The sequence below is a fragment of the Arachis ipaensis genome, chromosome B04 (assembly GCF_000816755.2).
Source record: "Arachis ipaensis cultivar K30076 chromosome B04, Araip1.1, whole genome shotgun sequence".
NCBI classification, from domain to species: domain Eukaryota; kingdom Viridiplantae; phylum Streptophyta; class Magnoliopsida; order Fabales; family Fabaceae; genus Arachis; species Arachis ipaensis.
In genome coordinates, this window is record NC_029788.2 from 34,416,911 (window position 1) to 34,432,877 (window position 15,967).

A 15,967-nucleotide genomic window follows, 5' to 3' on the forward strand; every position below is an offset into this window, starting at 1 on the left:
AATAGTCGCGTTGTAGATATAGTTTCTAAACCAACAAAAATTCCTTCGTACAAACGTTTTGGTTGTCACAAGTAACAAACCCCTTTTAAAATTGATAACCGAGTATTTAAACCTCGGGTCGTCTTCTCAAGGAACTGCAGGGAAGTATGTTCTTATTATTGGTTATGAAGATTGTAGAAAATGGGTTTTAAGAATGAGGAACAAGTAATTTAATGACGAGTAAATTAAATGGCAATTAAAAATAGATAAATAACTGTAAAGCAAACCTTTGGTAAGGTATGAGAAATTAGAGGTCCTATCTTGGCTATCCTTATCAATGATGATAATAATTGAATCTTAATTCCACTTCGTTAGCCTTTACTAATATAAAGGAAGGTCAAGGGATTAATTGGTTTGATCTTCAGATCCTATTTATTTCCTAAGAAAAGATTGGGATTATTGAAGTTCAATTCAATTAACAAGATAACAATTATCAATCATGTTTGAGTTTGACAACTCCTGAGTTACTAATTTCTTAACCAAAACCAAAAGGGGAAAAGTAAATCTACTGGAATAAAAATATCTTCAGAGTAAAAGCAACAATAGCATAAATAAAAGAAATCAATATTAAACTGAAATACCTCAAATAACATTAATAAAAGAGTAATCTGTAACATGAAAGGATTCATAAAGTGACTTGCAAAAGTAAATAAAAGGAATATTGAACCTGATCAAAAGAGATAATCCTGAAAGCGAATAAAAAATCCTAAATCTAAATCCTAATCCTAAACAGAGAGGAGAGAACCTCTCTGAAAACTAAATCTAAATCATGGAAAGTAAAAATTGGCGAGCTCTCTCTGAATGGATGCATTCCCCCACTTCATAACCTCTGGTCTATGCCTTCTGGACTTGGATTTGGGCCAAAAAGGGCTTCAGAATTTGCTATGAGCATTTTCTGCAATTTCTGGTGCGTGGCCTTTGTCACGCGTCCGCGTGGGTCACGCGGTCACGTCAGTTCGGAGCTTTTCTTGTCACGCGGTCGCGTCAGTCATGCGGCCGCGTCGCTGTTGATTCGCGCTTGGCATGCGTCCGCGTCGCCCATGCGATCGCGTGGATGCCAGTTTCTTCAAGGAATCTGTTTTGTGCTTTTCTTCCATTTTTGTATGTTTCCTTTCCATCCTTTGAGTCATTCCTGCCTTAGAAGATCTGAAACTACTCAACACACTAATCACGGCATCGAATGGAGATAAAGGTAATTAAAATAATTAATTTTAAAGCATAGGAAACATGTTTTGCACATACATCACATAATAAGGAAGGAGAAGTAAAACCATACAATTAATATGAATAAGTGGGTGAAGGATTGAATAAATCACTCAAATTAAGCACAAAATGTATCATAAAATATGGGTTTATCAATCTTTCTGGTCTGAGCTTCCGACGCTTTTGTTGTACTGGCCGAGATCCTGGGTATACTACCAGTTTGTGGCACATTAGTTTGGGATCTATGCCCGGCATGTCTGCGGCCTTCCACGCAAAGAGGTCGACATTATCTCTTAGGAACTGTATCAGAGACTCCTTTATATCTCCTTTCAAAGTCGCCCCAATACTTGTTGTCTTATCTGGGACATCCCCGATCTGGACTTCCTCGATCTCGCCTTTCGGTTGTGGACGAAGTTCTTCCCGACCTCGAACTCCCCCGAGCTCGATAGTGTTGATTTTTTCTCCTTTGTCTCTAAGGTTCAGACTTTCATTGTAACAACGTCGTGTTATTTTCTGGTCTTCTTTTATCATGGCTATCCCTTCTGGGGTTGGAAACTTTATGTATAGATGTGGAGTCGACACTACTGCGGCGATTTGATTTAGCGTTGTCCGACTTATTAGGGTATTGTAGGCTGAGCTCACGTCCACTACGATGTAGTCTATGTTAAGTGTCCTTGACCGAGTTCTCTTTCCAAAGGTTGTGCGTAGTGAAATATATCCAAGAGGTTGGATTGGAGTGTCTCCTAGTCCGAACAAGCTGTTCGGATATGCTCTGAGCTCTTTTTCTTGTAGGCCGAGTTTGTCGAAGGCGGATTTAAACAAGATATCTGCCGAACTCCCTTGGTCCACCAGTATGCAGTGGAGGTTGGCATTGGCCAATATGATAGTAATGACCATGGGATCATCATGTCCCGGGATGACGCCTGGCACGTCTTCTTGGGTAAAAGTAATGGTAGGGAGGTCGGCTAATCCTTCATCTCCTCCAACATGGTATATTTCTTTAAGGTACCTTTTGCGAGATGATTTGGAGATCCCTCCTCCTGCGAATCCTCCATTTATCATGTGAACGTGCCTCTCCGGGGTGCGAGTGATGCCAGGGCATTTTGGCCAGTTTCACTGACCTTTTCTTTATTGTTTTTAGGGTAGTTTCATGCATTTTCTTAGGGAATAAGCAAGTTTTGGGTAGAATTTCACTTACATCTTGATTCAGGCATACATTATGCACTTTACATGATTTCATGAAGATTTTACATGAATTGAATGACAAATTGGATGATGCATTTCCCATGACTTGGACTAGAGCTTTGATGCACTTTATTGCTTGATTTCAGGACAAAGGAAGCAAGGAAGAACCCCGTTAGCAGCCACGTTAGTCTAACTAACGTGACCTCTAACGTGGAATGGGAGCTAACTTGCAAAGTTAATGAGAAAAGTAATCGCCAATAACGCCCTCGAAGCCATAATAGCCCCCGTTAAGAGTCACGTTAACTAAGTTAACGTGAACTCTAACGTGGAAGAAAGAAATGAAGCCAACGTTAGTGACACTTACCTTTGTCACTAACGTTGGAAATGGCTATCATTGCTACGTTAGAAGCCACGTTAACCTAGTTAACGTGGACTCTAACGTGGAAAGTAGGGGCACATTGGAACATTAGTGACAAAGGTAAGTGTCACTAACGTTCTCGAAGGATTGGCAAGCTTATGTTAAGAGCCACGTTAACCTAGTTAACGTGGACTCTAACGTAGGGGGAAGGGAAGACTCTCAACGTTATTGGGAAAGGTGAGTCCCAATAACGTGTGCGAAGGACCAAGAGGCAACGTTAATGGTCACGTTAGTGCCACTAACATTGAAGTTAACGTGGATCATCCCTGGGTGAGGAACGTTAGTAAAAAAGGTGATTGTCACTAACGTTCTCGAACCCACACTCGGAAAAGAAGCTATTCATACTTGGATCTCTTCTAAACCTTGGAAGAGGAATGAAGAGATCATGCTAGAAATGCTTTCTCATGTTGGACCAAATTGGGTTTGGTTGGATACGGTGACTACAATCCTACCAACACTTGATTTGGGAATGCAGGTGGTATAATCAGTGACCATACTTCATCTCTTCTCATGAGCAATTGACCAAGGAATTGGCTATTGATCAAGATTTGAGAGATTGAATTGCCAAGGAATTGGAATTCGATCACTTAAGATTGCCAAGGAGATCAATGAATGCATTGATTGAGGAAGAGATGGAAATGAACTTGATCTGGAGAATGCAACATCTCCTACGCCCAATGAATCCCCATTTCTGATCTTACCCATCTCTTTAATTTCTGCAATTTACTTTTATGATCATCTTCCCCATTCCCATTTACAATTCTGCAATTTACTTTCCGTCATTTACTTTTACTTTCAGCTCTTTACTTTCTGCATTTACATTTTCTGCTATTTACTTTCCCGCCATTTAATTTCCTGCAACACTCAAACCAAATTCTGCTACGCTCAACTAGAACACTCCTCTAATTAAAGTTGCTTGACCAATCAATCCCTGTGGGATTCGACCTCACTCTATTGTGAGTTTTTACTTGACGACAATTCGGTACACTTGCCGAGGAAGATTTGTTGAGAGACAAGTTTCCGTGTGCATCAGCGGGGTGGTCGTTCAGTTCGTCTGACCTCTTCATCCCTTATTCTTTTTCTTGGTTCATCCATTTTGTTGGCTAAGTATCGATCTAGTCGTCCATCTCTTACCAATTTTTCTATGACATTTTTCAGGTCGAAGCACTCGTTTGTAGGATGTCCATAGATTCGGTGGTACTCACAGTATTCTGTCCGATTTCTCCTTCCTTTTTTGCTTTTGATTGGACAAGGTGGTGAAATCTTTTCGGTATGGCATACTTCTTGAAAAACATCCACAAGAGACACCCGAAGAGGGGTGTAATTGTGATATTTTTTAGGCTTTTCTCCGTGTTGATATTCCTTTTTCTTGGACTCTTTATCCTTATCCCGAGATGAGTAGGAGAATCCGGATTTTGAGGTCTCTCTTAATCGAGAATTTTCTTCCATGTTGATATATTTCTCTGCCCGTTCTTGCACTTCATTTAAAGATGTTAGGTGTTTCTTTGATATAGAGTAACTAAAGGGTCCTTCTCGTAAGCAATTGATGAGACCCATGATGGCTGCTTCTGTGGGTAGGCTTTGTATGTCCAGGCAAGCTTTGTTGAATCTTTCCATGTAAGAGCGAAGACTCTCCCGATCTCCTTGTTTAATTCCTAATAGGCTTGGGGCGTGTTTGGCTTTGTCCTTCTGAATGAAAAGTCTAGCAAGAAACTTCTTAGCTAAGTCATCGAAACTGGTGATGGATCTGGGAGGCAAGCTGTCGAACCACTTAATTGCCGTCTTTGTTAGAGTAGTCGGGAAGGCTTTGCATCGAATAGCGTCTGAGGCATCGGTGAGATACATTCTGCTTCTAAAGTTGCTGAGATGATGGCTTGGATCGGGGGTACCGTCGTATGGGGTCATATCGGGAGCTTTAAAATCCTTTGGAACCTTAGCTTTCATAATTTCTTTGGAGAAGGGATCTTGATCCTTGTGGGGGCTGTCGCCGTAACCGGGTTGAGCTGTTTTAGTTTTGAGATCAGCTTCAAGCTTTAAGAGCTTATCTTCTAGCTCTTGGCGTCGTCTAGTTTCTCTTCGGAGGTCCCTCTCGGCTTCACGTTGGTGTTCTGCCTCCTGTTCGAGATGCTTAAGCCGATCTTGTTGTTCTCGGAGGGCTTCTAGAATTTCTGAGTTTGGAGACTACTTCTCTTCATTTTGTTGAGGTGTATCTTTGGGTGTGGTGTCCGCATTTTTGTTTGGCATTCTGTCCACCAAACCAAAGTTGTGGTCGTTGTCATGGTCGTCCACCATGTTGATGGGATGACTTCCAGGTTCCCCGGCAACGGCGCCAATGTTCCGAGGGTTACCTGAAATTGTAGGTCGATCTCGGTTGAGATCTGTGGTGGTGGCCGGAGTTGTCGTGTCCGACTTATTGGACGTGGTGGTGCTGCTGATCCTTTGTCACCGGAGGGTGGTGGTACCTGCAAGAGACTCCGATGCTTAAGTTAGCATGGGCTTTAAGCAGATTTTTAGTAAAATCAGAGTATGAGTTATACCTGGGTGCTCCAGTGTATTTATAGTAGTGTGGAGTGACCTTCCTAGAGATAAGATAGTCTTATCTTATCTTATCTTTGAGTGAAGTCATCTTATCTTCTGGGGAGCCGCCCTTATCTTTCTAGGCTTTAGTTGCCTTTAGATTGGGCTATGTCCCTTTATTTGGGCCTGCTTGGGCTCCTTGTAGCGATTTGGCCGAGCTCTTTTAGAAGAGCTCGGGTAACCCTGACCTGAAGAGGTCGGTCGACTTGTCTTTTTATTAGCCCGGGTCGTACAGCTCGACCCAGGGCATGAACAGATCCCATGGAGAATTGATTGGTGAAGGTTGTGGGACAGCAGTGACTGGTATTAGTTGAAAATCCCTTAAGATAGATAACTCTTTTATAGTTTAAGATTTATTATAAGTTGAATATTTATATTTCAGTTTGGAGTTCTAGGATTGCTTTTGGTGTCCCAAAACCTTATATCTTATCTGTTGGACACTGTTACCATACTGAGAATCTCCGGTTCTTATACCATATGTTGTTGTTTTTCAGATGCATATTGCAACCCACCTCGATGAGTTTGAGGATGATAACAAGGCAGATGATGACTCACTTTTGTATTTTTGTTTATTTTGCTTTAGTGTTCGCTCACTCTTTGTATGTTGTACTTATCGCCTTAGAGGCTAAACTTTGAGAGATAGGATGTTAACTGTTTTAACTTATAAAAATTCTGTTATATCTATTTTTACTGGTCGGTCTAAACTTTGCAGGATAAGACTAGTTCCTCTTGACTATTATATATATGTGTACATTTATCTTGTTTACCTATCTAGCTATTACCTTATATCTTGGAGCTTTATGTAAGGTGGTATAGATTATGTTCTGTTCTTGTCGTGTCTACGCGTTTTAGTTATCGTGTATGAATGCTTTGCGATTTATTTTTTTTAGTTATCTATCTTTGAACTTCTGTTTTTTATATCGGACTTCTAGTATTATTACTTATGTGTGTGTGTGAGTTTTAGAACTGTCGTATTATGACATCGTTTGCTACCCTTGTAGACATCGAGGTATTCAAGGAGGGGGAGGGGTTTACATGATTTATGAGAAGAGGAAAGAGAATGATGATTCGGGGACTTGTGGAAATTTTTTTAAATTACTGGGGTTCTTTTCAAATTATAAAAATTAACAATATAGGGTAACTTTTATAATTATATAAAACTTAATGCCATGTCTCACTCCATTTTGTCACACAGTATTTTTTCCGTCAACAAAAATGATAGCAATTGATAGATTGTTATTTTTGTCAACGTAATAATTTTTATAGACTATTTTGTTGTTTTTGGCTTCCAGAGCTATTTTGGTTAGGACTAGAATCTTTTAAATACTATTTTAGTAGTTTATTGATAAAATTATGAATGGTCTAATATTTATTCTTTAAATAAAAAAGAGAAAATTATTTTAGATAATTCTATTTTTATTGTGCATAACATAGAGAGAGTTGAATTTCTATAATTTGAAGGTAACATTGATCCTTCTTCCAAAAGATAGTATCTTTTTTTCTTCAGCAAAATAGTAATACAAAATCTTTTTTTTTCTCTTTGTCATTATTATTCTCACTTGTCAGTTGTCACTTCTCTTATATGTTCCAAATTGAATCAAAATTCAAAAGACGTAATTTTTTTTCGAGGATTTCAGTGATTATTTTTTGAAAATTGTAACCTATTTAAGTGACAACTGATTGGGTTATTATTATTCGATACTTTTTTGGCATTATTGTTATTAATTAAAGTAGGTCCAAATCTATTTTATTTATTTTCACTATAAAAAAATTGTTTAAAATGACATTTATATTACGGCGGTTCTAAAAATCTGCCATAATATTCGGATATTATGGCATTGTATCTTAGTGCCATAATTAATTTGCATAAAATAGCAGTTTTAAGAGATTTTGGCGGTTCTAAACCGTCATTATCTGTGCCCATTATTTAAAATAGTCTAAAACTCTTATTCAACCCTAGAATTACATACCAAAACAAAAACGACACTGCCACTGTGTTAGAGGAAGGACGTAAACGACATTGTCATTGTGATCTGCTCCGGCGACAATCTACTCTAGCGCCGATCTTCTCAACGGCGTTCTCCTCTGACTAGAATCTCCTCTCCATCAAGATTCTGTGTTGTGAACCGAAATTCTCTCCTTATCTCCTTTAGTGATGATCTCTCCAGCGATAATCTCTATGTTCTTCTCCAGCAACGCGTTCTCCTCCTCTGTCAAGATTTTCTCCAGATCTGTGAGCTTCTCCTCTTTTTTCGAGCTTCTGCTCTGCTAGCTTCTCCCCGTGCATTAACGCGCCTTCTCCTCCTGGATCTATTTATCATTTTGCGTTCTAACTTCTCACTTCTAGATTTGTAACTAAATTCACATCCTCTTGTTATAATTACTTCAATGATTGCAGGAATGATGCATAGGACAGATCAATGGCGGCGTGAATTTGATTCACAAATATTTAGTAATAATGCACTATTGCACTCTATGTGTTTGTTATTTTGCTTCTTAGAAATTGATTCTGTTAGTTTTGTATTTGGTTGTATCTCCCGGTTTAAGACCTAGAGTTTATTCTTCGTTGCAATTGAGTTTCAAGAATTTCGTGATTTAACTTAAATTCTGTTTGTTTAAAACTGGATAAGTTATTGGTTGCTTGAATTCTTTCTATATTTCGATTATTGATCGCAGTTGGTCCTTCTTGGAAGAAGGATCAAACATTGTTAACCCTGCTGGTGGTCAAGGTTGCCCGGATAAATACTTAACTTTCTATTTGCCAGTGTATGTCTAGTTAAGTTTTCATTCTCATGCTAAACAAGTATTCATTGATACTTCTATTTCATATGATGAGGAACACATAGATTCTTTGTACTACTCAGAACAGGATTTGGATTCTCTAAAGTTTGAATTTTACTTTAGAGAGTAAAGTGTGATCTCTCACCATTTATTTTATAGGTGGGACCAAGAATAACTATGAGAGAGAAACCATTCAAGGGTAGAAGATCACACTTTACCCTCTAAAGTACAAATTTAAAATTTAGAGGATCTAAATTTCTAAGAACAACATTATTTTGATGATGAGGAACATGATCATGTGTTTCTAGAACAAAGAATGGATTCTGAGAGTGAATGCATATTTCTCATTCTCTGCTCTCACAGCCTCTCTTTCTATTAACTACCTTCATAGATTCCTCTTCACCTTCACCATGAAGAAGAAGCAGCCATGGTTGACTCATCTTGCTGCAGTTGCTTGCATTTCTCTTGCTGCTAAAATGGAAGAGACACAAGTTCCACTTCCTCTTAATTTACAAGTATGATTAATTCTATATATCAAGTAATAATAATAATACATTTTAATAATAATGAAATTTGATTTATGAAAATATGTGTAGGTGAAGGACAGCAATTATGTGTTTGAGGCAAAAACAATAAAGAAAATTTTGGTACTTTCAACTCTTGAGTGGAAGATGAATCCACCAACACGTCTCTCTTTCATTGATTACATCACAAGAAGACTTAAATGTTTTTTAGTTCCTCAACACATGTCAATCTCTTCTTCTTTCTCTCTTACCAGGTAATAATTAATCTCTTTCTTTAACTTCTATATATACATTTCTTCAACTTTGGTTATTTATTTATTTATTTATTTTTAATGCAGATTCCAGGTTTATTGGTTATTGTGATTCTAGATCATTATCTTCCTAAGAGGTTCATTACTAATTTGATTGTACTTCTAATGTTTGGTTTTCTTGGCTACATGTTGTGCATTTTTGAGAGACACAATTCAAGCTGTGACAAGTTTTGCCAAACAGAATAAATTGCCTGTTCTCATGCAAGAACAGATGATTGCACATTTGCATATGAAGTACAGAACTGATATAGAAGGGCTGCAACAGCAAGAGATTATCGAATTACTCCCGAAAGCTATTCGTTCTAGCATCTCTCATTACCTATTCAAATCGGTTTTTCTTCCTCCTTTTCCTTTTTCTCGAGAATATTTCATTCTAATTCCTTCGATCTCTTCAATTACTGATAAAAAATTTCACATATAATTACTGATCGATTGTTTTAGGCTTTCGCATATTAGTATTCATAAACAATGATGCTAGTATTCGTTCAAGTGGTGATGCTGCTTGCATTTAGAGAAATAAAGAATTAATCGAGAAAGGAAGTGATGCACAAGTTAGTTTTTCTGATCTACAAATTATTGTTTTTTGTTTTTGCTTCTGATCTTTACTTTAATTTATGACAAATCACAAATAATGAAACTATTCAAGTGGATTTGGCATGTTATCACACAAGTTTTAAGATCACTATTGCAGTTTCTAATTTTTCACTTTTACTCAGATTACTTAAATAGTGATTGATGCTAAGAAACAAATAAATATATTTTTTCCAAAATAATGTGACATTTTGTGTTTGCATTTTCTGCAGGTGATTGGAAAGGCTTGTGTACCAATTATTAAATTTCTTGAAAAGAAAAGTGGGCCTGCATTTGATGTAAGGTATTATGTTCTTCCATACTAAATTCTTTAAATAAACAATGAATTAGTAAAAGCTAAAGAATTCTTTTTATATTTGTTAGTTAGAGTTTCTGTTACTTCAGTGGATATTATTCTCCTCATTCTTGGTTTTGATTTGATTCAGTGATCTTATTATGGCTTAATTGGATCAAAAGGGAAAGTTTATATTCAATAAGTTAGGTTGAAGTAATTTCATTTTGTTGGAGAGAAGAAATAGAGGGAAGCGGGAACTGTCTTCAGGTTCTCAGTAACAACCACAAGCGCCTCTTTTGTGCTCAGGAAACACTACCGCAACCTTCTTTACCATTACGAACAAGTTCACTTCTTTAATGTTAAGGGTCCTCTATACTCCCCATCATCAGGTCCTTCATTTTACATTTTCTTGTGGTGCAGATAAGCATCTCTCAGCGAGGCTGGCCTTTCTAGAAACCAGGTTTCCCTCCCTTCCCCCTTCCTCTTTATTAACTTTCATTTATTGCTTTTAGAGGATGCTTACAATAGAGTAATTGATTTATTCTAGAATTCTAACTAAAATATAAGGATCACTTATCTTATACAGGTTAGGGCGATATGCTGTTGAGTTTTACTTGGAGAAGATTCTATCTCATGGTTTCTTCCATGCTGACCCTATAAGTTTTATATTTCTGAGTTGCTAAATATTTTAGACTCTCTTTCTCTCTCTCTCTCTCTCTCTCTCTCTCTCTCTGAGTTGTTGACCCTGTAACTCACTAACTTGCCATGTTCTTCTCTTTAACATGCAGTGGATGATGTTAATGGCGGAAGGTTGATCTTCTATGATTTTGGAATGATGGGAAGGTATGTTAGTGTCTTTTCTATTGATTTAAAATGTAATGTGATTTTACAAGTCAAACATTTTAAGCTTGGTGAGATGATTGGCTTTGCAATTATGTTTACAGTATCAGTCCAAATATCCGGGAAGGATTACTGGAAGCTTTCTACGGGGTTTATGAGAAGGATCCAGACAAGGTGAAGTAACATTTCTGTGGTGGTCTCCCATAACATTTCTCAAGTTACTTACTGAGTGATTGTGCATTATGTAGGTCTTTCAAGCAATGATTCAAATAGGTGTCCTTGTCCCAACTAGAGATATGACTGCTGTGAGAAGAACAACACAGTTCTTCCTCAATAGGGTTGGCTCAACTGGTAGGATCAAAAGAATTGGATTTAATACTTTATTTAGAATGCGCCTCTCTACCCAGTAAGTCTCCATTTTCCCACTTAGCATGTTCTTTTGGTTTCTTTGTAGCTTTTTTTGGTTTCAATTATCTGTGTTTGTATGGATTTTTGAAAAAGTTCAATTTCTATTTGAAGTGATAAAGCTGTTAGTTGAATTGGGTAGTAATATACTATGAAGTGATTGCCACTTTCTGTAGAGCACTAATGCTAACTATATGGCAGAATAATATTAGTTCTATATTTTTAGTTTATACTGAAATTGCATTTTTAGTTCTACATTTACTGCTTATATTAATGACACGTGGTGTAAAATATTAGCAACTCAACTAGTTAATTTTTAGTGATAACTCTTCAATTCAAGAAGGTTGGCCCTTTGTTTTCTTTTTATTGCTCATTCCTGTTTAGAATTGATTGATAAACTTAATGAAACTGTGAAAGTTGTTACTGATGTGTATTCTGGTTAATATGTTTGAAGAAACTAATCTGATAGGAACTAATCTATAGTAACGTGTTGGTCTTGTTAGATCAAGTAAAGAAATGAGATCACCAGGTCCTCTCTTGACGCTCGGCCAATCATGTTATAGGAAAAGCATGCCCAGTGGAAGAAAGGACTGGAAAAACCAAGAGAGCCATCAGCATTTAGAAGATAGTTCTTCTTCTATGTTAGGTGGGATACCCCAATGGGGGCAAGTTCCATGCCCTGCCCAATTTAGAATCAATTGTAAAGAAAATTTGGCTGGGCATGTTTCTTCGTCGAAAAATAAAGTAGCTACTGTTGCCCCACCAAATATAGAATCTCCGGTGGCAGCATTCAACTTCTCTAGTGCAGAGTCAGATACAACAAAGTTTGATAAGATGCTCATTGAAGAAGTTCAGAGGCTGAGAGCTGAGGTAACTTTTGTTTCAATGTTCTAAATGCTGCATTTGTGACAAAGAATCAGTTAATTATCCTGCTGAGTTTTCTATAAATGAATATATTCCTGTGTGTATCTCCAGCATTCAACTATGATTCAAATTTGTAAAATTTGTTTTCGCATTTTCCGTTAGGATAACTGGTGAGCATTTAGCCCTTTAGGTTGCTTCATTTCATTCCTCTCATTCTGATTTTTCTATATCTGAGTAGCAAATTAACCAGTGCTATTCACTTGCGTATTTAAAAAACATCTGACTGTGCATTTAATGTGTTCTCTTATGCATGTTCTTTTGATAGTTAAAGAGACTTGAAGAACATTGTGAACTCAAAAACCATAAGATACAAGAGTGCCAACAGAAAATTGAGGAGAGTTGGTTTGTAGCAAAGGAGGAAGCTACTAAGTCCAAAGCAGCAAAAGAGGTCATAAAAGCTTTGGCTGTAAGGGTAAGTTTTCTTATATTGTTTTTGTTTTGTTCATTTACACAAAGGCTTCCATACAAGAAACATATGTTGTAGTAGTCCTTATGATATGGCCTTAAAATTATAACAATTATCACCACAGCTTCATACAATATCAGGAAAAGAGAATGCAGGACAAGAAGGAAAAGTTGGGATACATGATTGCATGTCTAATTTGGCACCCATACATATAGATATGAATAGTCCTAGGGATGGAAACATGGATATATGGCATAATACACTTCTTGGGACCTTGGAAAACTGTCGAGTTCTTTTTGCATGTTTGGTTGCATTGTTATTAAATTTGTACCTATTTATATATTTGTTCATAGTTTCCTAACCTTGTTAGTTTCAACTGTTCATAGTTTACTTGATTCTATATTTAGTTTTCATAGTTTCCTAACCTGACAGGAGAGGTTCCTACAAATCTTTGTAAGAGATGAGTTTGGATAATAAAATTAGAGTGTTGGAGCAAGAAATAAAGATGTTGGAGCAAGTTCCCGAGATGAAACTCACACAAGAGACCAAGAAACTAAGGCAGGCTTGTTTTAAAGTTAATTACAAAAGGAGGAAACTTTTGGCCTCCAAATCTTATTCATCATCACTTAGCTAAGCTACTTGTCTTGTATATTCATATTCTAAGTAGTAAAAACAGCACTTATTAGATGGTTTAAATACATTATTAGATATTAACATAGTTTAGGGAACTAGATGGTAGATTTGACTGATTAGTGTTTATTGCAATGCTTGTATTTTAGTAAGTTTAGTAAGACGAGGCTTTGTATAGGAGTTATTACTTTTGATTTTCAATAATAAAAAATTATATATTATATTAATATTTTGTTTATGAGTTATATAATATTTCATTTATGGATTATGATTTTTTGCTATTGTGAAATTTTAATCACATTTATTTAACGCGATAAAAATGACGGTAAAAAATATTTTTTTAAACGATAAAAAATGTCACTATTAGGGTAAAACGGCGGTTCAAAAATGTCATTTTAACCAACTAAAACGCTACTGTTAGGGTAAAAATGGTGGTTTAAAAATGCCGTTTTAACCAACCAAAACGCCACTCTGTCAGGGTAATAATGGCGGTTCAAACCGCCGTGCCATTTTAACCCTAGAAATAACGGCGGTTTGAACCGCCGTTTTAACCAACCAAAACGCCACTCTGTCAGGGTAATAATGGCGGTTAAACCACCGTTTTAACCTATCCAAAAACCGCCATTTTAACACTAGAAATAACGGCAGTTTGAACCGCCGTTTTAACGTATTTAAAAATCGTCGTTTTAACTCAGGGAATTGTGGCAGTTTTTAGAAAATCGCCGTAATAATCAGAATGGCGCCCAAAATTACGTCGCTTTACGAAACCGCCATTATTGGTAATAATGGTGGTTCAAACCACCGTAAATAAAAAAAACCGTCGTTTTTACCAGAATTTTTTATAGTGTTTATTTTATTATCTATTCTATTATATAAAAATTAAATTTCTGCACTTAATGATGAAATTGATGTGATATGCTTTTGAGAGTAGAAGTAACAACACTATTCAAACACGCGAGTACCCACTATACCCCTATCCACTTAGGCTGGTAATTACCCGTTCTAGTGCGGGACGGATTTTCTGCGGAGCAGGATCTCAGACGAGGTAGGATAGGATCGGATTTAGGTAATATCCGCCCCTACTCGTCCCGGTATATATATAATATATATAATTTTAATATATAATATATGTAATATATGTAAAATAATTAGTAAAATAATTAAAAATATTGTATTATATTTAAATTTTTACCTTAATTTATGTTATATAAGTGATGATGGCTATATAAATTTTAAAATTTAATTTTATTTATTGGATTTTAATAATTATAGGGTTGGGTAGGAGTGAGGTGGGTTAGGGTTCAATTTTTTACTATCCGCGGATAGGAGTGGGGTAGATTCAATGCGGGTTACTGTAGGATAGGGCGGAGTCGGGTAGGGCAGAAATCTGTCCCTACCCGCCCATTGCCACCCCTATTTGAGAGTGTTTCTCGATTTTTTCTTTTAACTCATTAAATTCATTCATGATAATAAATTAATTATATCAACTAATTAATTTGATTAGATATTTAAGTATCACATAATTTATTATAATTTCTATCAATTAATTAATTGTAATTCAAATTGAGTGATTATTTTGTTAGGAAATTATAATTTCCTAATCTATTTATGGGCAATACATATATTAATTATATTCACAAATTAAGTTATTTCACATTAAATGGCTTATATAACAGTAATCTTATTTATTATCATAAATACCAAATTAAATAAGTTATTATTATTTTTTATTTAAAATTAAATGAGAATAAAATTAGAGATACTATTTTATTTGAGTTTTAGGATTTAATGAGTATCACACTCAAATTAAATAGTGACTTCAGGGTTTTGGTCTCCAACGCATCAAATCCACCTTCGTAGCTCTTTTTCCATTAGAGAAGTTGTGATTCAGTCCCATCAGAAATATAAAAAGCTTTGGTTGAAAAAAAATGAAAAAATCAAAACTCTTTCAATTATACTCACAAATTCAAGTATGCTTCTGCGCTCTTAGCTATCTTTCTTAAAAATTTAACATAGATAATTTTGGGGCTAAGGAATCCTAGAATTTCCAACATATTTAACTATATCATTTTTCTTCTTAAATAAATTCAAACTTTCATTATTTTTTTTTTATGAAATAGAAATGAGTGAATATGCACAAATACATATTGTGACAGCAAATCACCATTTAAATAGTGTATAAAGGCCTAAACAATGGATGTTACATTTATACATGTATGAAAAAATGGTTGTAATAATCATAATACTCAGAGTTTACAGGTTGTGTGTTTAAAAATTCCTTAGAATTTGATTCTAGTATTTGAAACAAAAATAGTTAAATTAGTTTAGATAGAATTTAATTCAATTCCATTATTTTCTCTCAAAATCAATTCCAATCCAAATAGGTCCAATTTAAAATTTTATTTTATTGGGATTTCATTTAAAACTTAAAATGTCTAAAATATCCTTATAATCTAATTACTTCTTCTTAACTTTTGCCACTCACTCTTTCTTCTCTCACGACCTTCATTTCATTTCCTTTTCTTTTCTTCAACTCACTTAATATAATATATACTTTTTTTTAAAGTCTACTATGTAGATCTAAAAAAATATTCATATGTATAAATTTTATATGTTTAACTTAGATTAGTGACACCAAGCATTTGTCAATACGTCTAAATATTTTAAATAAAATTGTACCAATCATGACACTATCAAAAAGTGGCATAATCTTATTCTATTTTAAAAATATGAATTAGTTGTTATAATTTACTGTTAATAACTAGTTTTTTTTAGTTGCTAGATTATTAGACTATTCAACAAATTGGTTCTTAATAGTTTATATTTATTTTTTTTTGTTGATTTGTCGTTAGAATTAAT

General features: G+C 35.5%; 2 protein-coding genes across 3 annotated transcripts; both read left to right on the forward strand.

The window, feature by feature from the left end:
* On the forward strand, window positions 8,614-10,073 carry LOC107636373 (cyclin-D3-1-like). The gene is made up of 6 exons (XM_021122421.1): window positions 8,614-8,718; window positions 8,800-8,850; window positions 9,066-9,134; window positions 9,250-9,369; window positions 9,842-9,912; window positions 10,055-10,073. Exons 1-6 carry the CDS (start codon window positions 8,614-8,616, stop codon window positions 10,071-10,073), a joined length of 435 nt encoding a protein of 144 aa, XP_020978080.1.
* LOC110271023 lies at window positions 11,017-13,254 on the forward strand. Of its 2 annotated transcripts, XR_002361002.1 has the most exons (4): window positions 11,017-12,018; window positions 12,338-12,484; window positions 12,603-13,044; window positions 13,114-13,254. XR_002361002.1 is itself a non-coding variant. In XM_021121098.1 (3 exons), exons 1-3 carry the CDS (start codon window positions 11,665-11,667, stop codon window positions 12,837-12,839), a joined length of 738 nt encoding a protein of 245 aa, XP_020976757.1. In that variant the 5' UTR covers window positions 11,017-11,664; the 3' UTR covers window positions 12,840-13,254. The 2 variants fall into 2 exon arrangements, 1 of the variants encoding a protein (XP_020976757.1); XM_021121098.1 differs by having other exon boundaries at window positions 12,603-13,254.